General features: G+C 49.6%; 1 protein-coding gene across 1 annotated transcript in view; it reads right to left on the bottom strand.

Moving 5' to 3' along the window:
* Positions 1-10,860: 10,860 nt before the first annotated feature.
* The window catches only part of ank3a (ankyrin 3a), a gene marked incomplete at both ends in the record, with an annotated part of 100,056 nt that continues 83,205 nt past the window's right edge, over positions 10,861-27,711 (bottom strand). Inside the window, 11 exons of the mRNA XM_084460299.1 lie at positions 10,861-11,015; positions 12,227-12,358; positions 12,560-12,634; positions 21,760-21,841; positions 22,618-22,644; positions 23,158-23,280; positions 23,721-23,846; positions 24,117-24,345; positions 25,459-25,555; positions 26,237-26,444; positions 26,899-27,110. Coding sequence (XP_084316425.1) covers positions 10,861-11,015; positions 12,227-12,358; positions 12,560-12,634; positions 21,760-21,841; positions 22,618-22,644; positions 23,158-23,280; positions 23,721-23,846; positions 24,117-24,345; positions 25,459-25,555; positions 26,237-26,444; positions 26,899-27,110 — 1,466 coding nt within the window. The remainder of the gene's footprint in view (positions 11,016-12,226; positions 12,359-12,559; positions 12,635-21,759; positions 21,842-22,617; positions 22,645-23,157; positions 23,281-23,720; positions 23,847-24,116; positions 24,346-25,458; positions 25,556-26,236; positions 26,445-26,898; positions 27,111-27,711) is intronic.

The following is a 27,711-nucleotide window of genomic DNA, read 5'->3' as shown; positions in this document are numbered from 1 at the left end:
AAGTCCTTTACATGGTTTTCATGTCCACAGCATAAACATCATCAGCACACTAAGGGTGAGCCGTCACAGCAGAATAACACCACACTTGAACTACATGGGCCTCTAATCAAACCATACAGAGAAGATCTAATGCAAAGTAATTGCCAATGAGCTAATCCAATACAATGCTAGTTAGACACTGCATATACTGATTCTCAAGCCTAGAAAGATTCACACAGTTTCAGAGTTAAACACAATTTATTTTATGCTTAAATAATCGTTTTGACCATCCAGTGTTTTTGTCATACATATGCTATTAAGCTACAATCAAATAATGTCTTTATGTGTCCTTATTGTGAGTAAGATTAAACTTAAGGAAATACTTCACCAAAACCCCAAATTAAATGCCCGTTTTCCTTAAAACCACAGAAGCCTTTATAAAACCAATTGACACACTGCTAAAATGATTACAAACAGTCTTACAGCATACAGAGATCTCTACACCTTATAGTCAATACACACAATACATTTATAATTTTACAGCGAGCCAGTCTACTAGCATATACATTCGGTATTACTTCTTCCTCTTAGCAGAAGCTGCCCTTCCGTTTTACACAGACAAACAGTACGTGAAACCCTCAAGAAGCTAGAACCATATTCTGCATACTCTTCATCCCCAACACCATAAATGCTTTCATGGTATTTTTTCCCATTTCAAATATAAAATTGGTGGCAAATGTTAGGGATATACGTGTACACAGATAAAGGGGTTTATTTCTCATTTTAATACAGTGTTTGCAAACTTGTAAAAATTGTACTTAAAATAATGTGAACAGCATGCATGAAAATATGAGTACTCTCAAAGACTGCTTTAGCAGGATTAGATAAATCCCCATTTTGGGAATCACTGAAATTCACAGAAATCTTTCTGGAAATTTCCTCTGTTAAAATCGAACCAGCTTTTTTTTTCATATACAAACATTATACCTGCTATAATAATTAATTATACAAGAACGTGTGTGAAGTTACACTCAAATCTTCCTTAAAAGTGGAACCGTTTTGATACATCTTGAAAGCACTTGTAAAGTTCTCTCCTGTTAGTAGTGCGTTCCCATCCTGTAACTCGCTGAATTTTACACACTGTGATTTATATACAGAAAAAAGCCGTTGTGTTATTTTCGGTTTTAAAAAGGAAAAAAAAAAACTCAAAACAATTTACATCCTGACATTTATGGGTCCAAGAAGAAACTATAAGGCGAGTGCTGGAGGTGGATCAGAAATGTTTCGTTGGTTTTTGTGTTTTCTTTTCTTTTTTCACTCCCACCAGCTGAATTGAGCCTTTGTGCCGTCTTTGGTCACAGGGAAGTGTGTATTCAGTTGCGCCTGTAATTTCCAGTAATGGAGTCCTTTTGTGTTGTTATAACAATGATGCTCCTCAAAAAAGTTCTCACGACACCAATAGACCACTGGCACGTATAGAGTCACACACACAGGAAGCATAACCACCCTCCAGGTCCGTAGACAGGAAGTGGAAACGACGCCAGTTCTTCAGAGGGTGGAGTGAGTTTATCATGCTCATGCGAAAATCAGACAGGTCAAGTCCTCCCTCTTGAAAACCATGCGTTTGGAGTGGGAATTGCCGACTAGGCTTCACCATCAGCTGTAATTCTCGTCTAGTTTTCTTCTGGAACTTCAAGCCAAGGAAACTGATGGGATTCCTGTACAAATGAAGGTATGAAAACATCATGTCAGCCGTCGAACCCAGGACACAATTACTGGACATTGCCTGTGAGTGTGCATACTGTATAATAGGAGTCTTAAGTGCACTTAAGTATAATAGGAGTCTTAAGTTTGGCTCTTAAACTTCCCTTTATCTACCCCATCCTTACTCATCCATGAGAGACATTTAGCTCAACAAGAGCTACGTTTCACTTTCTCTTCTCAGGGTCGGACATTATTTTCTCGGTGACGCCAGAGAGCGCGTGACAGGGCCTGATGCTGCGTGTGGGTAGTCACGGTGACCCAGGTTGTCATAGAAACCACCGGTCGAGCCCCAGTTCACGGGAGCGCCGCTCGCCAATCGATCTCCCCCCCATTCAGGTCCGTTTAAAACGGAACAAAGCGGCGCGAGGGGCGGGATTACTAAACAAACCAATCAGATCGTGACCTCTGTTTGGCGTGATCCCGCCACAATGCGCGGCGTCTATGGGTGGGCTTGTGGGGGGGATTTGTCGGACAAAGAGAGAGTGGCGCTCCGCGTGCTGAGGTGTGCTGCGACCATTGTCCCCGAGTCCCTTTGTGACTGACTCACCCACACACAGCTGACAGAGGGAGAAACACTGACATCAAACCAACCGGCAGGCTGTCCTCATGACAAACTGCAGGTGTGTGGAGTGAGTGTTCAGTACGTGTGTTGAGTGGGAGGAGCAGAGCGAAGAGAAGAGTGTGTCACAGAGGAGAATACGGCCAGCTGTAAAGCTTTAAGGAGAGCTGAACAAAGCTCTGAGATGTCTTGCGCAGTTGAAGCAGCACAGAATTTGATAATACAGTGGTTCCTTGAAGCATAGAGAGCCCAGTGTTGTGTGGTGCAGGGGGGGGGGTAGAGGAGAGCTGATTACAGGAGTATAAAGTGTGTGGGGGGGTGGGGGGTGGCTTGGTCTAACACAGTGTGCTGGACGAGTGGACCTACCAAGAGGAGCAGAGCGCCCTACGAGCGAGGCTTCTTCTCCCCCGACCTCCTCTCCTCCTTCCTCCTGCTCTTAGCTTCATCTCCGGGCTGCAACACACACACACACACGCACACACACACACACACACACACACACACACACACACACACACACACAGAAAGGTGAGAGAAGGCCAATCTCGGGCCTTGTTTGCGAGCGGTAACCCAACACAGCAACCTGAAACAGCGCGCTGAGACAAGAGAAGCCAGTCGGGAGCGAAGCAGCGGCGGTCCAGACGCCTAGAGGTCAGAAACCAGAGACCACTGACCTGGAAACAGCTAAAAGCAAAACCTGAGAGCTTCACGTGAGAATTACACTTAACACGGTACCACAGCCCACACCACACAAGCTGAGGAGAATTAAAAGAGTTAAAGAGTTACAAATGAGAAAAGAATAATTATTTTTGTTTTTAGGAGGGAGCCATACACACTGGTAGAAACCACACCACACTGGAGCAGAGCGGAGTTGAGGTCCAAGGGTTCTGATCCGTCCTGCCGGTGTTCAGTCTGGCTTTAGGACCCTGGGACCCCCGCCCCCCCCCCCTCCTCCCCTAACTCGTTAATGTTGCCCACTCCCTGTCGGCATGCCAACCTCTGGCTCCTCCTCCTGGAAGATAGAGCTGGGCCAGGGATCTCCTGGGTCCCTCCTCGCCCTGTCCCCGCCCCGGTCATCGGGTGTGGGCGCACGGCGGATGACCTTTCGGATGACCTGGAAGTGGTTGTGGATATAATGGTTGTGGATATACGGACAGAAAGGGTTTATTCTGACCACTGAGGAACACTGGGTATCAGATACAGGCCCGTAGACAGCCTTGTGGAGGGGGGCGGGGGGGGTTTCAAAAAGTGGACCGTCTCATTTTGATTTGTTGACAGGGGGGTGCGGACAGGTTATTTTGATTGCCGGGCGATTTGTTGTGCGGACCTTTTGTCTTAAATTCGGGACCTTTGGTCGTGATGGGGGAGGGGTTGGTTCGATCCCCCGACCCCCCCCTGCCTACGGGCCTGAGATATTACGTTACGAGGCATACGTTACTTTTCTAATGACGAGGTTACCGTCTTCGTCGGTAAACCGTTCTTCTGTCACGGACTCTCTGGGAACGTTCTTGGCCTGTTCCCCCTGTGAGAGGAGTTCATCAGATACAGCACACTACAAGAAGAGAACCGGCCGCATGGAACCGCAAGCCAACGTCTAGAGGATAGAACGTCGCCGAATGAGTGTTGAGTGGAGCGATAAAGAACTGACCGCTCAGTGAGCCTCGAGGGTCAGTTCATTTGGATAGATTACAAAAGCGGTTTAATTAAGGGCAACCGAAGCAGGTTAACAGGCCAGAAGGCACAGCGGCTGCACACAAACGAACACACACACCAGACCTGGGTCCACATACTATTTGTAATACTTTCATGTGCTTGCCTGTGCTTGATTAGGGGCGGCTGTAGCTCAGTTGGTAGAGCGGGTCGTTCAATGATCGAAGGGTCAGTGGTTCGAATCCCAGCTCCGACTGTCCACATGTCAGCTCTAGCTCAGCTAGAGACTGAGGACATTTATCCATATTTCGTCGCTTGAAGTGGGTGGAAACATTGTGCCGAAGTATTCTTGAGCAAGAGACCGAACCCCAAAATCGCTCAAGTGCGACACTATGGCGTAGTAGTGCTGTCGCCTCACAGCAAGAAGGTTTCCGGGCCTTTCTGTGCTGAGTTTGCATGTTCTCCCCGAGTTCAAAGGGTTCCTCCCAAAAAACCCAATATGACAAACATGCAGAAGAAGAGAGGCTCTTTAGCCCGGTCCCTGACCAGAACCTGGACTGAGCACTTTGACTTGTTTGTTGTAAAAAAAAAAAATCCTAAAATGGCAAAAGATCTAAGTAAATGCTTGATTGCTCTTGTCTACCAACAAGGAACCACTAATTGGCTGTTCCCAAATATGCACTCCAGGCCTCTAATTGACACCCCAGGTAGACTAAAGCAAACGATTCAGCGATTTACAGTATTTCAAATAGTGATTTCGACCCAGGTCTGACCGCCCCACACACACACACACACACACACACACACACTTGACACAGCTGTGAGTAAAGCACGCCACGGCAGTCCCCCGGCACACCAGGGAGCAGAACCTAAAACCAAAGCAGAACCAGTTCAACCCAAACCAGAGCCAAACCTCCACCGGGCCTCGGCGGGGTACCTTGAGAACGACCCGGCGCCGGAACACCCTGGTGGTGACGGTGTGCTCCTCGTCCGGGCCGGACCCTACGCTAACGCGCTGCTGGAGAGGGCGTTAGGGAAACATCACACACACGTCTGAGAGAAAGGGTTCTGAATGTTAGAGTTATGGCGTCGGTTGTCAAGACAACCCACCTGGGGAATAAAATATCATCAGTTTTAAAGAGTAGACCAGTGAATGTAACACAGAGAACATAATACTCTACGTCACTGTGAAACCAGGGGTGCGTTCATATTCAGCGAACATAGTGAACGTTTGCGAACGTTAGCGAACTATTTTCCGTTAGCTTTGTGTTCACCGCAAACGTTTGCTAACAGAAGCTAACAGTCTGGAGAGGTAGTTCGACAGAACGAGGATCACAATGGACCCAGGCTTACTGGAGATCTGCTCCCATGGGGATTGTTGCTTATGCAAACTATTTGGAACGTTCATTAAAAGCCGTTCAAATGTGACCGTTTGGAGAAAACGTTTCAAACGGGATTCGGCTGAGCTAGGGGGCGCACGTTCTGCCGTTACGTTTCCAGGGGGTTTGATTTCAGAACGACGCGTTTACCTGGACTGTTTTCTGGGAGACGAGCGTGCCGTCTTCCCTCCCTGGCCCCGCCCTGCCGTTGGCCGCGCCCTGCGGGGAAGGAAGCGCCGTGTCTTGAGGCGACGCCTCTGAGTGGTTCCCGTTGTGCCGGCTCCGCCCCGACTCTGCCCTGGACGAGGAAGTGACGGAGTCACTGGAGTTCTCCTGACTGGGGGGGGCGGGGTTAGGAGGACAGGTGAAGGTTGAGAGGTTAATGATCTACAATGAGAGAGGACAAGGCCCAATCCCAATACTCCCTCTTAGCCCTAGCCCCTAGTTTTGGGCCCAATCCCAATACTCCCCCTTTCTGCAGGGAAGTGCAGAAAAATAGCTACTGGATTATTTTTCGAACTTCATACATGAGACATGGAATCAACTGTCACTCAAAAATCATTGTTAACACAAAGTTCTATTGATTACATTAGATTCAACGTGAGATGAAGATATTGGCTTCTTTCCCATGTTTTACACCGGAGTGGCAGCCATGTTTCATATCACTGTCCGCAAAGCATCCTGGGAGTTTTCCCCCTACCAGACTCAAGAACAGGGTGGCTGTTGTAGCTAGATTACATGATCACACACTGAGACTACCGACACGCAAAGGACAGAGACAGAGGCGCTTATCTGAGCTTTGCTAGTTGTAGATTTCCGGAGAAACCCGTGCGGGTCATCCCTGGAACCGTACCTGTTCTCCTGGCGGTCCAGCAGGTCCGAGCCGACGCTGCGTCCGGGCGTGGGCGGTTCCGCGTGGACGCTGGACGACTCGCTTTGCCAACCTGGAACATTTGAACACAGCTCTTTTTCTGCCTGCTGCACCTGAACGAGGATCTCCTGAACCCTGGCCTCCGTCATCTCCCTGCCCTCCTCCTCATCCTCCTCCTCGTCGTCCAGACCTCCCTCCAGCTTCACCTCCTCCAGCAGCGACCTGATCTTCTCCTCCGTCAGCTCGTCGTCGTTCTCCCTCTCCTCAAACTCTCTCAGCTCCTCCAGAGCCACGGCCCAGGACTGGACGAAGAGGTGGACGCCCCCCCCCTCCTCCTCCTCCCGCGCCTCATCCCTCTCTTCCGCTCCCCTCCCTGCCTCCGACTTATACCCGTCGTCCGCCGCCGCGTTCTCCTCCTTCCTCTCCTCACGCTTTTCTGACACCTGCTCTGTCTCCTTACACACCTCCTCCTCCTCCCCCTCTGCTGCTCCTCCCTCCTCCTCCCCCTCTGCTTCTCCTCCCTCCTCCTCTGCTGCTCCTCCCTCCTCCTTCACTCTCTCCTCCTCCTCCTCCTCTGCTGCTCCTCCCTCCTCCTTCACTCTCTCCTCCTTCTCCTCCGTCACCTCCACCTCGCCTCCGTTAATCACCTCCTCCTCCTCCCTCTCTGTTGCTCCTCCCCCCTCCTCCTCCCCCTCTGCTGCTCCTCCCTCCTCCTCCTCCTCCCCCTCTGCTGCTCCTCCCTCCTCCCCCTCCTTCCCCTCTGCTGCTCCTCCCTCCTCCCCGCCCGGCCTGCACTCTTCAGCTGCCTGCCCTCCACCCTCCTCGTTCACTCTCTCCTCCTTCTCCTCCTTCACTCTCTCCTCCTTCTCCTTCTTCACTCTCTCCTCCTTCTCCTCCGTCACCTCCACCTCACCTCCGTTAATCACCTCCTCCTCCTCCCTCTCTGCCCCTCCCTCCACCTCTCCGTTCACTTGTTCCTCCCGTTCTACCCCTCTCTCTATCCCTCCTTCGCCTCTCTCTATCTCTACATCATCTCTCTCTTTCTCTCCATCCCCTCTCTCTATCTCTCCTTCCCCTCTCTCTATCTCTCCTTCCCCTCTCTCTATCTCTACATCCTCTCTCTCTATCTCTCCTTCCCCTCTCTCTATCTCTCCCTCCCCTCTCTCTATCTCTCCCTCCCCTCTCTCTATCTCTCCTTCCCCTCTCTCTATCTCTCCTTCCCCTCTCTCTATCTCTCCTTCCCCTCTCTCTATCTCTACATCCTCTCTCTCTATCTCTCCTTCCCCTCTCTCTATCTCTCCCTCCCCTCTCTCTATCTCTCCCTCCCCTCTCTCTATCTCTCCTTCCCCTCTCTCTATCTCTCCCTCCCCTCTCTCTATCTCTCCCTCCCCTCTCTCTATCTCTCCTTCCCCTCTCTCTATCTCTCCTTCCCCTCTCTCTATCTCTCCTTCCCCTCTCTCTATCTCTCCATCCTCTCTCTCTATCTCTCCATCCTCTCTCTCTATCTCTCCTTCCCCTTTCTCTATCTCTCCATCCTTTCTCTCTATCTTTCCTTCCCCTCTCTCTATCTCTCCCTCCCCTCTCTCCATCTCTCCCTCCCGTCTTTCTATCTCTCCTTCCCCTCTCTCTATCTCTCCATCCTCTCTCTCTATCTCTCCTTCCCCTTTCTCTATCCCTCCCTCCCCTCTCTCTATCTCTCCATCCCCTCTCTCTATCTCTCCATTCTCTCTCTCCATCTCTCCTTCCCCTCTCTCTATCTCTCCCTCCCCTCTCTCCATCCCTCCCTCACCATCTCCGTTCACCCCTTCCTCCCGTTCTATCCCTCTCTCCATCCCTCCCTCCCCTCTCTCTATCCTTCCCTCTCTCACCCCCTCCTCCCCCTCGTCCGCCCCTGTCTGTCCGCTGTCGTCCGGTGCTCGCTCGGGGGATAACGGAGAGGATGACGACGATGATGATGATGATGATGAGAATGACAAGAGAGCGATCCCTTTGTCCGTGTCAAACTTCCCGGGGGAGGAAACGGACTCGTGGGCGGGGTTGTGGGCGGGGTTGTGGGCAGGGTTTAAATCCGCCTCCGCTCCGTCTATCTGGTCTCCCTCCGCCTGGCCACTCTCCTCCACGTCTGGACCAATGGGGGCTTTGGGATATAGGTCAAAGGTCGGAATGGACAAGGCCAGCTCGCAGGGTCTAGGGGGGCTCCTGGGGGGGGTGTCTAGGTCCACGCCGGGCCCCATCTCGTCGGTCCAGGGCTGAGGCGGGGTGAGGTCTAGGGGGGCGGGGCCGGGGTGGGTGCGGGCGGGGGGGGTGGGGGGGTTGGTGGGGTCGGCGGGGTCAGGACGGACCTCTGTGGAGGCGGGGTCAGACTGCAGGGTGGCAGGGGACTGCAGCTCCACTAGGATACTGTTGTAATCTGTGGGTGGCAGATGACACACACACACACACACACAAACACACACAGCCAGACGTACGGTATACGCACACGAAAGCACATGGAGCCCCACATAAACACACACACACAAGCGCCAGAACACATACACAAAGACACACGCACACCAAAACACACATGTAGACTGAGTGACATGGACAATGGCGGAGAGACTGACAATTGAGCGACATGAAGCAAAACACCCACTAACTGAGGTGACAAACACCAATAAACAAGATATCTCCAACCATAGAGGTTATAGTATGGTAACTAAATACACACCGCCACTTAACTTAAAAAGTAGCGGAAAAATAAGGAGAAACTCAAAAAGGAAAATAAATCATACTAATTCTGACAATGATAGACACCTATGTTTGTCACGTCTTTTAACAGTTCTATGACAAGGTTAGTTTCCGTTGGTTAGTGTGAAAAGTTGAAATTATTTCGCGGCGTTTGAGTCAAAGGGGTCAAAGCTGAGAGTGAGACATACATGCCTGAGACATGATGTGTCATCTGGGGTGGACGGGCGGGTTGGAACGAGGTCAGGTGCTCAGTCATGCTCACAGAGACGGACACGGAACGACGAAGAGGAGGAAAGAGAGCGGGGGGGGATCAGAAGACAAAATGGCGGACGAGGAGGTGCTAAATGAAGATCTCGAGGGCGGAGGGGTCGAGCCGCGCTCGGGGAGGAGGAGGGGGAGGGGCGGAGAGGGCGGGGGACTTACACAGAGGGCAGGGGGACAGGGAGCGGATGGGGGGGGAGGAGGGAGGAGAGGGGGCGGGGCTGGCGCAGCGGGGCGGCGAGGTGGGGGAGAGGGGGGAGGCGGAGCCTGGCGGGGGCTTGTGACTCAGGTCTAGGGGCAGAGAGGGACTTGAGGAGGAGGTGAGGGGGGCGGGCGAGGAGGGGGCGGGAGTGGGTGTGTCAGGGACGGGCGTGGGCGAGGAGGGGAGGGGGGTCGTGATGAAGGGGAGGGGGGAGGTGGGGGGAGGAGTAGGCGAGAGGGGGAAACTCAGAGGGAGGGATGATGGAGGGAGGGATGACAGCGGGCACAGGGGGAGATGAGCGCTGGGCTCGGGCGTGAGGTCCAGGAGAGAAACCGAGGACTCGTAGCTCTGGGAGCGCCGGGGGGATAAGGGACTAAAACAGGGCGTGGCAGTCGGGGCGGGGGAGTTGGGGGCGGGAGGGACAGGCGTAGGAGGGGACGTGGGGGTGGGGGCGGGTGAGGGAGGGGTCTGGGTCTGGACAGACCGGGTGAGGACAGGCCTTCGCTGTCCGCTCTGAGACGAGGGAGACACAGAGGGGGAGGCGGTCTCAAGTACGACCAGTACTACCGGCGCCAAGGACAGACATGAGAAGAGAAAATAAAGATGGAGAAAAGTAAAAAAGCATGCGAAGACATAAAGTCAAACAGAAAACAAATAATGTTGACAGGACAAAATGTTGATTATAAGACCATGGGATGATGAAAAAATAAGGTGAGAGTGTATGTGGGAGGGGGTCAAAGTTCATAGGGGGTGCATAGATTGACAGCGCATGACTCTTAATAGGTGTTAAGAGCTGTTATGAGCTGTTATAAGCTGTGGCCTGGGAAGGGGGCGTGGCTGGAGGCAGGAAGTCTGGTTCCACAGACGAGGAGGAAGCTGGCTGGTTCTATCCAGGGAAGGAGGGAGGAGCCGGAGGAGGACCGGAGGAGGGCCGGAGGAGGGCCGGACGACTAGGCTAGAGTTACACATCAACAGAGAAGAGCAGGCTATAACTCTAGAGTCAATAGCTACAGCACACATGCATTAGGAGGAGAAAGGGTTAAAAATATCCTAGATATCTGCTTAGTGAGAGAGGTGTGTTACAGCATGCAAGCAGTTGACATGGATTGTCTCAGAGGTGGTGGTTATTCGTGTAATATTATACAATGTGATTTCAAAGGGTTTAAAGTTCCCCTTGTGCTGATTGGGTGATACCAAAAATAAGTCTAGAAGTTGTGCTATAACATGCGAAGTGGACTATAATGAATTTACTGAGCTGACCGGGTTAAAACTGAACCCATGTCACTCTGCATGCTAACATCTCACACTGAGAGGGGTTCAACAGCACATAGGGTCAAATATTGCCAAGTCTAACGCAGGGTTTCAAATACTTTCCGTGACAAGTACTTTGGTTTGTAGGGGTAAAGGAAAACAACCAAATAGGGAGGTGAGGAGGTAACAGGAGAGGCAAGAGTTCTGCTAGGTGGAGCTACACTTTACCATCAGCCTGATCCCGGAAAACAGCGCTATCATCGGCAAAACTTCTCGTGCCTGAAATGTTACCATAGTCAAATATCGGCCCCTCCAGTAAAGTCACAATATCCATCCGATTGACTTTGGTCAGCACTGTGGTTAAGGCATCCGCTGTGGAAGACAAGAAAGGACAGTATGGCGTCAGTCAGACAGACAGGTAGACATGGTTTCATCCAGGCAGTTTACCCAAGGCTTTAAAGGGGCGCAGTCACGCGTTTCAGTTGATATTATTTGGGTTAAATGCTTAAGTTATGTGTGTAGGCCTTTTTAAAATCATTGTCGGTGTAGCTGTTTCCCTACATGGAAGACAATCGCAGAAATCGCAGAAAAACTTAACAGGGCAAACCAGTCCAGTGACATCACTGGACTGGACTCTCTTCATCTTCATTAGTGTTGTAGTAGACCGATTGTAAAGACCAATTTTTGAACATCTCAGTCTCGTCTCGGAATCAACCGGATTTTTACTCAGTCTTGTCTCGGTCTCGGACAAAGAGGACTCTAGGATTTTATTTCTAGACCTGACAAGACCACATCTGCAGGAATATCACTCAATTTCCCTGCATTGTCTAATTGATTGATTGATTGTTGGATTTATGGAAAACGTCCAGCTTCAAAAGCAACCAATAACTTATCAGATCAATTTGAGGAGTGCCTATATGGTTTCCACGTTTTATCGTAAGTGTGTCATGCAGTGTGGAACTCGTCCTGGTCTGGTCTTCGTCTTGACTCGGTCTCGCCCTGCCTTTGTTTTGGTCTTGACTCGGTCTCAACCACTCAAAGTCTTGGTCTCGTCTCGGTCTCAATACACTCTGGCCTTGCTCGTGACTTGTTCTCGGTTTAGCTGGGCTTGACTACAACACTAATCCTCATTATGTCTCTTATGGGGGTGTTTATGCTCAGGAATATCTTGCAGTCTCACTGCTGTGCGTCAAGGTGAGAGAAGTGCTGATCTCTAATGCTCTTTTGAGGGAAACCAGGACACGGTGTAATGTCCTGTCCTGGACGCATCCCTGGGTAGTACCAGAGAACTGGACTCTTCATATCCCAAAAGGGAAGGACAGGGGTACTTAGACCTCCCTACGTCTGCAGAGTCACTGCACTGCATCTCTCTGAGCACGAGATTCACCAAAAATCACCACAATGCCATTTGTTACTGTAGGAATGAGAGGCAACGGAAGAGAAAGTGGGACAGAGTTGGAGAGAGATGGGGAGAGAGAGAGAGAGAGAGAGAGAAAGAGAGAGAGAGAGACATAGGGAAGGAGAGAGGAAGGGGTTTAAGAGAAGGAGGGTAGAAGACAGTACCGGGAGACGGAGATACTCACTCGTGGCGTTTTGGCCCTCCCGACTGACCCATTTCTTTAGCAGCATGAAACTCTGCGCTGTCAGAGAGTTGGGATTCTCTACTCTGATGTGGTTGATCTCATCGACAGAGAAGTTCATCTCCCGAGCCAGCTCTGCAAACAAAACCCACTATGCATAAGGCTATAGTTCATACACTGCAGCCGTGACAGTGAAGGTGAGGTATTTGCTATCCTGAAGATGGCGCTGTTTACTCACAATAAGTATGAGTTTTGGCTAGGCTTGTACAGTATTAGTAGCATTCAATAGGGGGACAGAGAGGAAGAGAGGCAAGCTGGGAAATCCATGTGTCTCACCAGTCCAGCTGAGTCCCAGGTGGTCAGCCACAATAGCCATGCGCAGGTCTGTCCGTTCACAAGGACTCTGAGGACCTAGATGGACGAGGGGAGACGTTATCTCACAGCCAGACTCATCTCAGCTCTATGGACTGAAATAGAAATAAAATTTGGACTGAAATAGAAATAAAATAGACTTTTTTTTTTCCTTTTCTGGCCAAAAATATTGGAACTAGGAGAAATATATTAGCTGTTTTATGTCCTCTCATCTGTGTTTGAAAACATTAAAAAATGTGCATTGCACAGATCATCAATATGTCACAACTTGTTTAGTAAAGTTAACAGCGTAGTTCCCAGGCAAGAAAAGGAATGATAGACTAGACACATTATGACAGACTGGAATGTGCTAAGTGGACAGTGGTGCTCTGTGAACGTTTGCGAATACGTATCCTCTAAGCAGGCAGTAACTGTCATAAAAACAAAAACAAAACAAAAAAAACAAAAACAAACAGCATGGGTCAACATATTTATGTACTCTCCGATCTCTACGGTGGATTGACAGATTCTAAATGAGAGGACTACGCATGCGGCCACCCTCTGTGTTCGTTCTAACACTTATGAACTCGGTGAAACAACTTGACCATGGGATAAAACGAGACTAAAATAGCTCTGATTTGTTCAGTAGCCACCCAGCACAGACAGACAGACAAACAGACAGACTTGAGAGTCGTCAACAGGAGACTGGCTGTGCCAGAGCACCAGTCACTACTTTGGCATGCTGGTACTAAGAGGGGTTGAGAGAAGTAGGAGGAGAGACTGAGAAAGGACAGTACAGTACACAGTACAGAGATGACAAATGACATTAAAATGGCAGCTACTGTTTGAAGACAATAATATAGAAAACACGCCACAGGCAATCAATCAATCACAACGACATCATGCAACTAAAGGAATTTTTGAACAAGTGTGAAAGTTTTACAAACTAGGCTTGATCTCCGCGACGGGGGGCGCCCGAGGCCCAGCACCCTGACTGCCCTCCTTCCCACCAGTCCGCCTACTCCTCCTGCTCCTCTCACTGCCGGAGGCCCTGTCCGCCCGCGCCCTTACGGACACGGACCCGGCCTCAGCCCTCGAGCCTCTACCAGACCTGGACGAGCGGGAGGGCTGGGAGGAGGCGTCCGACAGAGAGGTGCTCCGGGAGGTGCTGTCTTCCTCCGACTGTTCTGTCTTTTTCTCCTCGTCTGACAGACGGTCGGCCACCTTTAGCGTCTCACCGCTAATCCCTTTAAAGTACTCGATGGTGCGCTTACATACCTCGCTAGGCTTCTCCCTGCCTGCTGACGTCTCACCTGTCACACTGACCTGAGGTCTGTCCTTCACTGGCAGCCTGGAGGGCAGCTGGATGGCTACTCTGCGTGACCCCGTCCTCGCTGACTGAGGCGTCACCTGGACTGAAACAGGGGAGTTGGTAGCACTACTCCGCTTAACGTCTTTGATCGGTATTCTAGATCTGGGCTCCACTTTGGCCACAGCGGGTTCTGGTCTTCTCCTGACCTCAGCCTTCACCACCTGTCTAGGTTTCTGTTTCCCTGTCGCTGTGCCTTGCGTGTGGAACGACCAGCCCGATGCTTTGACTGGTAGTCTAGATTTCGGCTGCTTCACCTCGGCCTCCTGAACAGCTTCACTCTTTCTCTGCTCACTGTCACCAGTACCGCTATCCTCTCCTCTGTCTGGCAAGTCCCTACAGAACAAGGCTTCAATCCTACTGGCTTTCTGAAGGGTGGGCTCAGAAGATGACTGCAAGTTAAACACAACACTACCACACTGGATATAGTTAGCCTGGATGCTAGAAGACTCTAGGTTATTGTTGTTATTGCAGTTCTCTGCAGGGTAATCTCTTCTGTCTGACATCTTAGAGTCTGTGTGTCTGTTTGATTTACTGTCCCCCGGCTGACTCTCTAAACTAATGTACTCTGGCATCTGACTCTCTGACATCTCAGCTTTAACGTCTGTTTGCTCCCCTGGGTCTTTTTTCACAGTAATGGAGGCTGCTATGCCCATCTTAATGGGGGTGCGTAATTTGGGGTCGACTTTAGAGGCCGTGATCGTGCATGAGGAGGCGCTTTCGGCTAGGGGGTCACCGGAGGGGGCATCGGGACAGCCAGTGCCAATGGCGGTCTGTGCAGGGCTGCTGTCTGTGGTGGTGTCTACATTCACCTGGCCCGCCCTGTCCCCTGTTTTGGACTGAGAGGTAACTACCCCCTGGCCCTTGCCCCCTCTCCCCTTCTCCCCTGATTTCACGTCAGAGGAATGCTCACCAATCTGGAAAAACTGAAGCCTCTCTTCAACAAAGTCCCGCTTGCTCATGTCAATCGCACCACTGCGCGTCATCTCAAACATCTTCCCCTCGTGGAAGGGGAAGGGGTTAGGCTCGCTAGTCGGCGTGCTCTCGTCAGTCGGGGTTCGAGCAGGGGTCGTGTCTGGCGTGGTGGCCTGGGACTTGTCCTCCACCGATAGGCCGAAAGGCTTGGGGTCTTCCTCTTTGGCTTTGGCCTCGTAAACCCCCTCCTCCTCCCCTTTGGTGGACCAGGGGTCAAAGTCTAAGCCCTTCGTGGCCACGGTTTTGAAGGTTGAGTTGAGCTCCTCCTCCAGTTGGTATCCAAAGTAGTTCTCGGCATAGCTCAGTCTGTCTGGGTGTCGTCCCTCCAGCGTGTAGTCTTTTTCATCCTCTGTGTTTTTGTCTGAGCTTTTCGACTTTGCATTCTCTCCTCCTTCTTCGCATGGCGTTTTCTCCTCCTCAATGACCTCTAGCTTTGACTGGCTGAAGGAGCGGTCAGTTGCTTTGCCGTCATTGGACAGGCTAGACGTTTTAGGGTCTTGCTCGCTCAACCCGTCGTCCTCATCCTGAAGGTCGTATCCATCTAAGGAGTCTATCTCGGTGGCATCGGTGTCATGGGAGAACTCGGCTGTGGTTGCTATGGAGCAGTCCGTTATTGACTGGTCATTGCCATTTTGATCGAAGTCCTCCTCCTCTACCTTCACGACGCCGTTGATGCCTGACTCCTTTTGATTTCCGTTACTCTGAGACCTCTTGGCTTTTAGTTGTCTCTCACCCTCCTCCTTCATCTTAAAGGTGTACTTTTTGACAGGGATGGGGTGAAAGACGGACTCGTCATCGCTGGAGTCGCTGTCGTCCGCCCCAGGGGGCACTGGGGATGGAGGCTGGACTCTAATGATGGGCTCGGCCAGGAGGTGCCTGTCATGCTCCTCCTGGAGGTTCACCTCCATCATCTCCGTCTCGGCCTCCGAGGAGGCACATGACCCCCTCTTCTCGGGGTCCGAGTGCTCGGCCTCTAAGGGTGGAGGTGGAGGGAATTCGATATAAGCCACCCTTTTCTCTTTGGGTCGTTTCCCAGACTCATGGTTTTTGCTTTTAGAGGGCTCTGATGAGGCAGACTTGGCTTTCTCCTTTGGCGATTCCTTGAAGATGAAGGTCTTTCCGTCCTCTTCCTCCGACTCTTCGGGGATCGGACTGGGCATATTCGGCATGATCCCTATCACAGAGTCTGGTATTCTGGAGGCAAGGCTCACCTCTTCTGAGCTTGGAGTCTCTGGAGTGACCGGACTTTTACCAGAGCTGAAGGTCACCTGCTCTAATGTGTCATCCTCTGGAGATGGAGGCTGCTTTTGTTTGACAGTGTAGAAGGCTCCCCTAGTCTCATGCACTGTCCTGCTCTCATGACTCACTATCTTCTTGTACGTTCCTAGCTGCCCAGTGGCAGTTTCTTTCTCATATTGCTTGCCCACTTGGATGCTGACATAAACTGGCAATGGTTTAATGTCATTGAAGCCCTCAGTGACAACAACAGGGGTTATTTGGTCCAAGTACTCTACTTGGTCGCTATCGACACCATTACACACTACATTACTACCTAATGAATCTGTGGATTTTCCTACTGATGAGCCATTAGTAGATCTGTTGGCTTCAGAGCCGGTGTGTAACCTATTTCTAGCTAACGGTATCTGTGACCCTGCCCTATCGCCCAGTTTAACAGAGGTATCTAACTTTAATGAGGCGGACTGATGATTCTCTAAGAAACTAGACGGCATTCTAACAGGAATTTGTGATTCCGAGTTTTTTTTTAGACTGCCGTTGCGTCCACTGGAATTACTGGACTTACTTGGGCTTTCCCGGACCACCAGCTCTGTGTATATGATCTTCTTGGTGGTCTCCTCTGTACTGGACATCCCTTCTTTAAAACATGATTCCCTCAGCGATTCACCACTACTACCTTCTTTCACTGTATCATGAACTAAGGCGTGAGATAGTTTAGATGGTTGGGACTTGTAGTTCCCATTTCCCTGACCCTCCCAAGTCTTGAAGATCTTTCTTTCTTCCTGTTCCTTTCCATTGGCACTGTGTTTAGGGGAGGAAGACAAGTAAGTGTTACTACTGGGGCTTTGTCCTCTAGAGTCAGTATCTAAACATTTCCTCTGGCTTCCTGGGCTGTCTGGCGTTTTGGGGACATTTGAGCCAGCAAAAACCTGATAAACTGGCAGTTTACTTTCCTGTAGTTTTCTTACTGGCGAGGGTGAATTTTGCCCCCACTGAGAGCCCTTCTCTTGTTTTTGAGCCTCTTGTTCAAATTTTAGTCGCACCGCACTGACTTTGGAGGATGGCATTTGAAAAGGTTTATGGGCCTCGGCTGCACTTCCCTGTGAGGTGTCATCTCCCTGCTTTCTTTTGTCACCATCATTATACTGCACTCTTCTCTCTGGGCTGCTGGGTAAGCTGGCACATTTCCTATCATTAGAGCCGAACCTGTCTCGAAGCCTGTCTCTATTCCAATCCTCGCCGCTGTTCCTATAAGACGACCTTTCGGGGCTGCTGTGAGTGGAGCTGGGACCAGAACGCGTTTCCCTGACATCTGGCCTGCGGGATTTCTTCTCGGGGGACGAGAGCTCATCGTTAAGTTTCTCTGTTTTATCGCGGAAAAACTGAGAGACCTCACTTAGCTTCTCCTCTGCCTCTTTGACAGTCCTGTCCACTCTGTCTTCATACATTAGCTTCTCTCTGTTCTTAACCTGTCTGTCGTCTGAGACACGCATCCAAACAGATTGCTTTGGACTACCGGGCTCTGATGAATATTGCAATAGTGTCAGTTTGTCATAGTTATCATCAGCGTTGGACATTCTGCCTGACCTGTCTGAGATGTTCTTGGAGGACCTCAACACATACTCTGCCCTGGGCCCGCTGGATCTGCCCTCACTGTGACTGCTACTATCTGGTGAGTGGAAACGAGACCTGTCCCTCAGATACTCCTCCGTGTCGGAGTGAGAAGACTCCAGTTTCTCAGAGAGGAGCATCTTCTCTGCAAAGTTGTAAGATTCCCCTCTGAGCTCTGCCGAGCCGTCGTCATTGTACTCTACCGACTGTTGGCTCAGTAGCCTCATGGTTTTGTATGAATCGTCTGCCATGAGCTGGGCAGAGTTAGGGCGGCTGTCTTCTTCCTGTGACATGGGCGTGTTTACTCGGGAAGACTCAAGGTAACAGGGAAGTGACTCTTCAGGCTCCTCCTCTTCATGCTGTGACATACTCTCCGTGTCGCCTCTGTGAGACAACTCTATCATCCCACTGTTTCCTTGGCAGATGTACATCTCTTTCTCTGGGTGGTTTTTAGTCTCCCGGATAATGACTTCAGTTGGTTCCATTTTATTGCCCTTTTCAATGTGAACCTCAATTATTCTTTCGACCTTGGGTTTTGAGTTCATATCCTCCAGGACCCTGTGTGAACTTTCCTCACTGCCTGACTTGTGTTCAAACAGCCCAGCTAGCTCTCTGGAGGGATCTCTACCTGACTGGAAGGCTTTCATGATATCATGAACGGACATAGTTTCCTCACACCTCTCTGATGCGGCCTCTTTGCTAGGGGGCTTGTGGTAGACCATGCGTGTTGTGGTGGTGATGTGAGTCTCCTCCTTAACCCGCATGCCTTTACCCAATGAATCGTCCTCAGGGCTCATTTTCATCTGAAAGCATTTATTTTGCTCTGGAGTGGACACGCTCAAGTTCAGATGCCCTTTAGGTTCAGAATCAATGTATCTAACCGTCCTGGAGTCCTCCATCACAGGTTGTTTACCGTCCTCTGACTCGTAGCTCCTAATCACATGAACAACCTCAGTCCTGGTCTCGGTAATCACTGGTGGAATAGGAATGTCCTGGAACAAGGCCTTGGGGCCCATGCCTTCTGCACTTTGAGGCGCAGAGGGTGTCCGTTCACTCCTAGTCTCAAATCCACTGTCAGAGAGAGGACTTTTGTCCTGGTCGTGTGAAATGTCGTCCGGAGAGTCGAAAACGACGTCTGGTCCGAACAGCACATCTGCTAGTTTGCAGAGCTCCTTTTCTGAGGCAGAGGAGCGCATGTTTATAGGGGGCATTTTGAGCTTGTGCTCCTGAACTGCAATGGCAGGTTTCAATACACGCTTCTGCTTCTCCTCTCCTTCTCTCCTACCCTCATCAGTTCTATGCTTTGAGTCTGCCATCTTGGAGAAGGAGCTGCTACCAACATCATTTGTCAAGTAGTCAACCACCTTCGCTAAACTGAAATCTCTGTCTGGCATTGTCTTTGTTTTGATTTGAGGAACCACTGTCTCGTATCTTGGTGGATAACTCCAATTGCTCTGAGGAGGATCCACTGGAACCTTTGAGAACTGTGCTTCCTCCACTGCAGACTTGGCAAGGACAGCCTTGCCATCTTTGACAGTATCCTTAGTCAGTATCTCACTCACTTTTACTAAATCCTGTTTCACTTTCTCTACAATCCTATATGGCTCCTCGTCCTCTATTTTAGCCTCTTTAGGAGAGTCTGATTGCAAGCCTTTTGAGGCTGAACTTGTTTCTGTTTGCAAGATGGCCGACATCCTTATCAAGTCCTCTTTCATCTCCGCCACGTCCTTCAGTATCTCTTGACTGGAGGACAGCGGAGACGACGCGGCGGATTTGAGGGCGGCCGGGGACGTGAACAAGGGGGATTTGGCGGGTGAGAGAGTTCTGGCGAAGGAGGTTTGCGCTTGTGTATTTGCCTCAGCGGGAGCCATTTTCCGAGGGGACAAGAGGACAGCGGCTGATCTGGACACCTCTGGGAGCTTTTTAAACTGGGGATCGGGCAGCACGTTTAAGACCGAGTAGACAGGCACGGTCATGGTGCCGGACGTGACCGTGGTGGTAGAGTTCGGCGGTGACCTCAGAGAGGCGTACAGGGAGCTAGAGGCCGAGGATCTGATAGACTGGTAGGAAGACGACGGGGAGGAGGACAAGGACTTGAGGGTGCCGTAGCCGGCAGAGCAGGAGTTGAACGTCTTCTCGACCTCGTCGAAGGCCGCGTTTACACTGGTGGTGGCCGCGTGGGTGGTGGCCTGTATCCTCTCCTGGAGACTGCTGGAGAGTAGGGACGTAGGGGAGGCAGAGCGGTACTTTGTGGGGGAACCCGTTCCATTAATCAGAGCTGCAGCACTGGGAGTTGTGCTGGATTTGACAGGCGAGGAGAGGGAGGAGAACAGACCCCTCGAGGGGCCTGAAGTGTCTGCACTGGAGCGGACATTGGAGAGGCCGGGGACAGTTTTTATAGGGGAGGAGGAGGAGGAGCCTGCGCCAGAGCCCACCATGACAGCCTTGTATGGCAGAGTGGAGCTGTACATGTTTAGAGAGGACTTGGGGGAGGCAGGTGGTGTCATGGAAATGGATGACCTCTCCAGCAGAGTCCCCCCTCCTCCAGCGGTGATGGGAGAGGTCCTAGCGGACAGCGTTGCCAGTCCCTTCACTGACACGGGGTCTGGGGCACTTTTGCCTGGCGAGGACAAAAGGGTAGAGGTGACCTGAACTGGGTACTGGGTCTGCTGAACTACCGTCTTGATGGGGGATGAAATGGTCCTGTAGGACCTGATCGGGGAGGCTATGTCGCTAACTGACTTAGCCGGTGAACCTCCTAGGTTGGACTTGATGGGGGAGGCTGAGGTGATGGACCAGACGGACTTCAGTGGAGAGGCAGAGGGCGTGTTGGATGACGAGCTGGAGAGGGAACCGAACCCAGACTTGGCTTGCCCAGGGACGGCGACAGGAACAGCCGACCACGCCTGATAAGATCTCGTTGAAAAGACAGGTTTGTAAGCGTAGCCAGTAGGCTGTGTTCTCGATGGGCTTCGATCAGTTGTTTCTTGAGTAAGCAAAGAATTTAACGTAAATTGAAACAGAAAATAACGGAAATAGAACAGAAAAACCAGAGAAAGAATGCTGAGTCAGTCAGAACAATATTAATCAAAGCAGCAAGAGTAATACAATGATGAAGTTGAGAAAGGTGAAAGGTCAACATTGATGGAATGAGCGATAGCTGGCCACCAATGATCCGTCAAAAGATTGAGAAGGTACCAGATGACACGATGAAGCATAATGTAGCAACAGAAATGTTTGAGATAACAACAGTTGCAAGGAGAAAAAAATTACACAAGCACTATACTGTAACACAACCATTCTATTGACTTATGATGTGCTTAGTCCTGACCAATTGCCTCTGCTACAGTGCCTTTTATACTGTATGTTTGGTTAGTGCATTAGTTTTCTTTAAAGTTGATTTGATTGAGTTGTATTTCAAATACATACACAGATTTAGATATAAATACAGGTCCACTGGTTCGGTTTTTCCTTCACTATGGGAGTAGAATGACAGAAAGTACAGAATACCACGTCACCACCAATATCACGTTTTCTTTCAAATGAAAGGATTCCCGGCACAATCACAAAGCCAATAAGAGTGAGATGACATCTCAGGAAAATGTGAAACCATCCAAAATAATAAATAATTATTTTCTAGGAGTTTTGAAAAAGAACAAATAAACGTGGATCTTGCAATGACAGTTGTGCTTGTACAAATACAATGAGACAACAACAAAAACAGGAAACAAAGGAAAAAAGACTCAACAAAATGGGGGCGGTTGGGCAAAGCATAGACACTGTAAACATGCAGGTGTACGTCTGGACAAATGTGGATAATAATGACGTGTGTATGGTGACAATATGCAAAGTGCTCATATTTCTACACTGTGGATGTATGAGTCATATACTGTATAAAGGCAATATCTTTATAAATGGCATGTTGACTGATTGATAAACTTAGTTGATACCTCATCAATTAAAGGACTTGTGAAAGTGAAAATGTTAAACTCACTCGCTGCAGGGCTGGTCAGATAGCTGTAGCGCTTACGCAAAGCTAAGGAGGCAAAGGTATGTCGACGGTCTGGCCTTTCAGTCTGCAACAAACAAAAACAACAAAAGATGTATGAACATAAAATAGAGACTAAATGTTATTCTAAATGCTCAAACTACTTCCTGTATCTCCGTATATTTCAGGCTACGGTCAGAATTTCTCTCATTTTGTGCTTTTGAAACACTATGGAGATGTCGGGGTCCATGTTTTTCAGGTATTGTCAGTGGCGCTGTGGAAGATCGTGCCGTTGAGTCACCTTCTGAGGATGACTAAGGCGTTTGTGCTTTCTCTCATAGGAGAGATAGAGAGGCGTTTCTCAATTTCATTACACAGCGACATAATGCAATATGCGCTCATTCGATTTAGTACTCTACTGAGATATCCAAGTGCTGTTTTGGCAGCTTTCAAGCTGATTTCAGTCACCCGGAAGCTAGGTCTGGATCTCCCTGTCTAAAAATAGCATGGAGAGGGGACGGTGTTTGCTACTGAACACATGTGGGAAAGAAAGATATCGATGGAAAAAGAAGCCGGGGTGTGGTACACACATCGCTCCACTAGGCTTGGGATGAGGACAATAATAATGAACTCCGTCGAGTAAAACCATCACCTCTATGTCATGCACAACATGACGACTTAGCTGGGTAATATTCACAGCGGAAAGCGTCTACTGACAAATCAATACCGGAAAGTAACCAATCACCACGCACGTTGACGGCGCTCTGTAGCTGCTGGCGTCTGTGATAAAGCAACAGAAACAACAAACGACAAAACACACTACAACAAGGAAGCAGTCCATGTGATGAAGAGTCATCTGTTTACCTCATCATCAGGATCAGATTCCATGTCCTGGTGGTTCCCATGGTGCATTGCGGGAGAGGAGAGAGATGGTATGATGGGCAGCCGGGGGTTACGGAGGGGTGAGTGGGTGAGCGGGTGGAAATAAAAACCAGGAAATGAGAATGATGCAGTTGAGCAAAAAAATACCACACGTGCTCGGAAAAACTCATGGAACTATGTCATCCAAAAGCCCACGGAAAGCCCAGCAGAGTAGCACAATGTACAGGAACTCAGGTTCGTCATGATATATGAACATCACAGAGAAATTAAAGAGAAGTGCCAATGCAGTGTTGTAGTACTCTTACACAATTTGAAGAAATTAGTCAAATATATTGTCTGTGACTTGGTGTGTTCTGATTGGTTAATGCACTACAGATAAAAGACACACGCAGCAGGCAGATACTGTATTCTCTAGCTGTTCATACTGGTCCCTATCAAACCCATTCATTTACATACCCATTCATTTACATGAAGATGACATTTGATGGCCTTGAGAGAGAACCATTCAAATGTAGAGCCTACCTTCTTATGAGTTGGCAGTGTGATATTTAAATTGCATATGGCCATCTGTGGAAGACCTTTAGTGGTTTTCGGCTCGTTCAGGAAGGACAACCGGCCACACGGTTCTTGGCCCATGTCTCTGACCTAAAAATGAGTAAAAGTTGTAGTTCATGGTACATTCATTTAATTAAATTAAAAAAAAACACACACCAAGTGATGGAGCTTGTTCTTGGTATCCATCTAGATACTAAATCTAGACGTTGGTTAACTACCTATATCAAATACTTGAACATACATACACGTATAATATTAAGATAATAATTAAGTAATCAAGGTGTGTTTGATTTGAATCACAGTTGACAATTATAGGACTGATCAATTGGTTTCAATGCACTGGTTAAGTTAAATCAAGTATTTTCCTATTTGCAAATAGTATTTGGCCCAGGTCTGACTGCATTAGTATACAGTAGTATTCATCACATCAGCATGTTTGAGAGACCATCATCCATAGGCACTCCATAACTGAAAAAGTTCACCAACAGATGTCCATCTTCCATAAAAGACAGGGGAAAACGTGGCGGTACCTTCACATTGAAAGGAAGCCTGTTTTCCTTGAAGGAGTAGAAGTTGAAAATCAGCTGCTGTCCACTCTTGGTTAAGGGAGACAGGTTGCCATAGCAATCCACAAAGATAGGCTTGCCCTCCAAGACCTGCAAAATGATGTCAACACGATCATCGCACATCAGGAAGTTGAGGGGTAGCGTGTAACTACAGTACTCCCCTAGCTCTCCTAGCTCTGGGCCCTGATGGATTTTGCTGGAGCAGAGCAATGAAGAAAACATCTGAGATGAAACATTGTTTGGCTGATTTCGGGGTGATTTCTTCCGTTCTATTCCGTGAATTTCCGTTTTTTTTTTAGGGGTTTCCTCAATGCTCTGCACCAGAAATCCAGGCCCATGCTGCGTGTGTCCCAGGCGCACCTCGATGTCCTTGCTCCTGGCCACCTCCTCGAAGTTCTCCTGCTGCTCCAGAGTCTTGTCCACCTTGTCGTCGGTCATGCAGAAGCAGCGCAGCCGCGACTCCACCGGGTCGTTCATCTTGGCGAACACCACGAACTTGGCCAGGTACGGCACGCAGATGAGCTCCCGGTAAAGCTGAGAGGCCAAGCTGACCGTCTCAGGAATCTGGTGGCAGTCTGCGAGCCAGAACCTGGAGGAGAGAGGAGGAGAGAGAGGAGAGGAGAGGAGAGGAGAGGAGAGGAGAGGAGAGGAGAGGAGAGGAGAGGAGAGGAGAGGAGAGGAGCGAGAGGAGAGGAGAGGAGAGGAGAGGAGAGGAGAGGAGAGGAGAGGAGAGGAGAGGAGAGGAGAGGAGAGGAGAGAGAGAGAGGAGAGGAGAGGAGAGGAGAGGAGAGGAGAGGAGAGGAGAGGAGAGGAGAGGAGAGGAGAGGAGAGGAGAGGAGAGGAGAGGAGAGGAGAGGAGAGGAGAGGAGAGGAGAGGAGAGGAGGGAAGGTCAGATCGACATACAGTATCTGAGGGCTCCATGATTCACAGCGGCCCTCATATTCATTTTTGCTGACATTGGCATCATGGACCATTTACCGTTTACAGAAGCAGCTTCATAGTTTATAGGCAGATCTACTCCTCTATGCTAGGACTCTTCCATAGCTGCACATTTTAAAACTCCTCATGTCCTCTCCAATCATAGAAACATTCTTCAGCTACAGATCTACCACATCCTACCGACTACAGTATGTGTGTGACATTGAGATAGGAACAGGGACACATGACAGGACTGAAATAATCTAATTTGAAAACACCAAGGAGGGCTCTGTTAATACACCCGCCACATGACTCCAATTCATTTAGGACAGACGTGACTTCATTTACAGTAACTGACTGATGTGAAAACGGCTTACAAATGCTAAGGCTTTCAACACTTGGCGTGTGTTAGGGTGCCTTAGAGGCGGTGTGCTTGTATGGTTGGGCATGTGTGTGTTTGCTGGGTGACGGGGAGAGAGAGAGAGAGAGAGAGAGAGAGAGAGAGAGAGAGAGAGAGAAAGAGAGATAAAGAGAGACTGGGAGAGAGGGACAGAGAGAGAGAGATAGACTGAGACTGGGAGAGGAACAGAGAGAGAGAGAGAGAGACTGAGACTGGGAGAGAGGGACAGAGAGAGAGAGAGATAGAGACTGGGAGAGAGGGACAGAGAGAGAGAGAGAAAGTGAGAGAGAGAGAGACTGAGACTGGGAGAGAGGGACAGAGAGAGAGAGAGAGAGAGAGAGAGAGAGAGAGAGGTGTGTGTGTGTTTTGTAGCCCTGTAGTACCTGGCCGATACGTTGGTGGTGAAGGAGACACAGTCGGTGACAAAGGACAGCGGCGTGGTCCCTGTGATGTCCTCCCACTGGGCAGGTGACGTCCCTCCTGGACAGATAAACACAGATACGAGAGCTTAGTAACCCTGTAGTCACTGCTCTGCAACACTCGGCCTTCCCTTATCCATCAATGGCAGCCTTCTGCTTAGAATAAGACAGGAGATGTGTCGAGATTTGTACTGTATATGAACTTCTTAAAAGTTAGAGAGAATGATAACTGTCCATTAGCATTGCTAACGATGGTAGCAAACTTGGTAGCATTGCTAATGATGGTAGCAAACTTCATTAGCATTGCTAACGATGGTAGAAAACTTCATTAGCATTGCTAACGATGGTAGCAAACTTCATTAGCATTGCTAACGATGGTAGCAAACTTCAGCTTATATCTGAAGAAACGCACAGTGGATTTTGAAATGGTCTGGATGAAGTAGCAAAGGTCTAGAATAGATGATTGGGGGGAAAAAATGCTGAAAATGTTGAACTAGAAAAAGAGTACAGTCCGCACACTGGAGCATATAGAAAAATGGAATGTTCCCGATAGTTTATTAAAACTTTAATTAAAACCATTTAATAAACTGGAACGTTCCATTTTTCTCTATGCTACTGCTTTTCTCATTCGGACTCCGGTTTGTCCTGCACCTGGTCTGCATAGTGGATGTGCAAGCCCCTTTTTTCTTCTCGAAAATGTTGAACTGCCCCTGTACTCCTTGCGCTAGGGAGCTGGACTTGCCTGTGATGCTGCAGAGGAGTCTCAGGCAGGGGGCGGAGTCTCCTCGGTGTCCGACGGGGTGGCCCTCCGCCGAGCGGGGAGGGACCGGGATCGTCATGGTGATGGGCTTGTGGAACTTCCGTCTCCTGGGCTCCACGGTGACGATGGGGCTGAACGTTGCCCTGTTGCCGAGGACGGTCCGGACCATGTCGTCAGGGACGGGCTGAGCCTGGAGGAGGGGCGGGAGGGTAAGGCCTGATCTACGCAAGCTACGCTAAAGCTACGCTACCGCGGCTGAGACCGCGGGCTCTACGCTAGTGTATTCAGGTTCACTCTGAGCGCGCGGAGGTCGCTGCCTTGCGTCAGCGCCCCTATCGGTTCGCGTGAAATAGCACTTGCGTTCGCGTAAAGTTACAATTTCTGTCATGACACGTTTCTACGCAAGGACGCGTCAACGTCACCTTGCGTAGCTCGCGCTAGCGTAGCTCACGTAAAGTATGAATGGGCCTTAAGAGATGAATACTACCTCATTCTTTCACATTCTTTCACAAGCAAAGCCAAATATTTTTCATTCAGGAATCATCTAGTAAACTGATTTTACATTTCGACCCTTATAACTCTACATGTACTGAAATACAGGCTCGCCTAGACGACCCCTAAGTCGACCCCGACGGCGGACTGACCTGCAGGCCGACGCGGATCTTCTTGGTGAGCGCCCCCTGTGGGAAGGAGGCCTGGACCATGGGCACGGTCATGCTGGACAGGACGCCGCCCTCGGGGCCCATGTGGTTGCTCTCCTGCTTGATCCGGGACACCACCGCAAAGTATTGTGGGAAATCCCTGGTGGTGATGCGGCAGATGCGCTTCTTCTCCAGCTCAGCGGGGCTGTCCAGGTCTGACGGGAGGAGGGGTCAACTCACGCAAATCAAGTCAAACTTTATTGGTACGGTGCATTTCATACACAGAGGCAACACAATGCGCTTTACAGAGAGCAATGGGGGGGGGGGGGGGAATGGAGGCCATACTGTATTTACGGTATATAAAGTAGGGCTGGGTTTAAAAAATCGATTCATCGATTCTAAATCGGGTCTGAATCAAATGATTCAGAATCGATTCATGAATCCCAAAATCGATCTTTTATTTAATGAATGAATGAATAAATGAAGGAATGAATAGTTCATTCATTCATTCAATGATTCATTCATTTTTGGAAATCAGTATCGATACCCAGCCCTAGTATTGATGTGTTGCATAACTTGGCAGTCATGTAATTAAGGTAACAGCTAAAAAAAAACAGGTTTTAGTAACACTAACCGAATCGACATTGAATCGAATCGTGATAATCAATTCTGAACCTTATGAATCGGAATCAAATCGATTCTTGAAATTCGAATCGATACCCAGCCCTAATATAAAGACACCTCAACTGACATCGTGACCAGAGAGGAAACAGAACCCCCCTGATTTCCGAGCGCCAACGACCTCCGAGTGACATT

This window comes from Borostomias antarcticus, assembly GCF_949987555.1.
Source record: "Borostomias antarcticus genome assembly, chromosome: 2".
Taxonomy (NCBI): domain Eukaryota; kingdom Metazoa; phylum Chordata; class Actinopteri; order Stomiiformes; family Stomiidae; genus Borostomias; species Borostomias antarcticus.
Note: the sequence above shows the minus strand (reverse complement) of the source record. Positions and strands in the feature narration are given on the sequence as shown.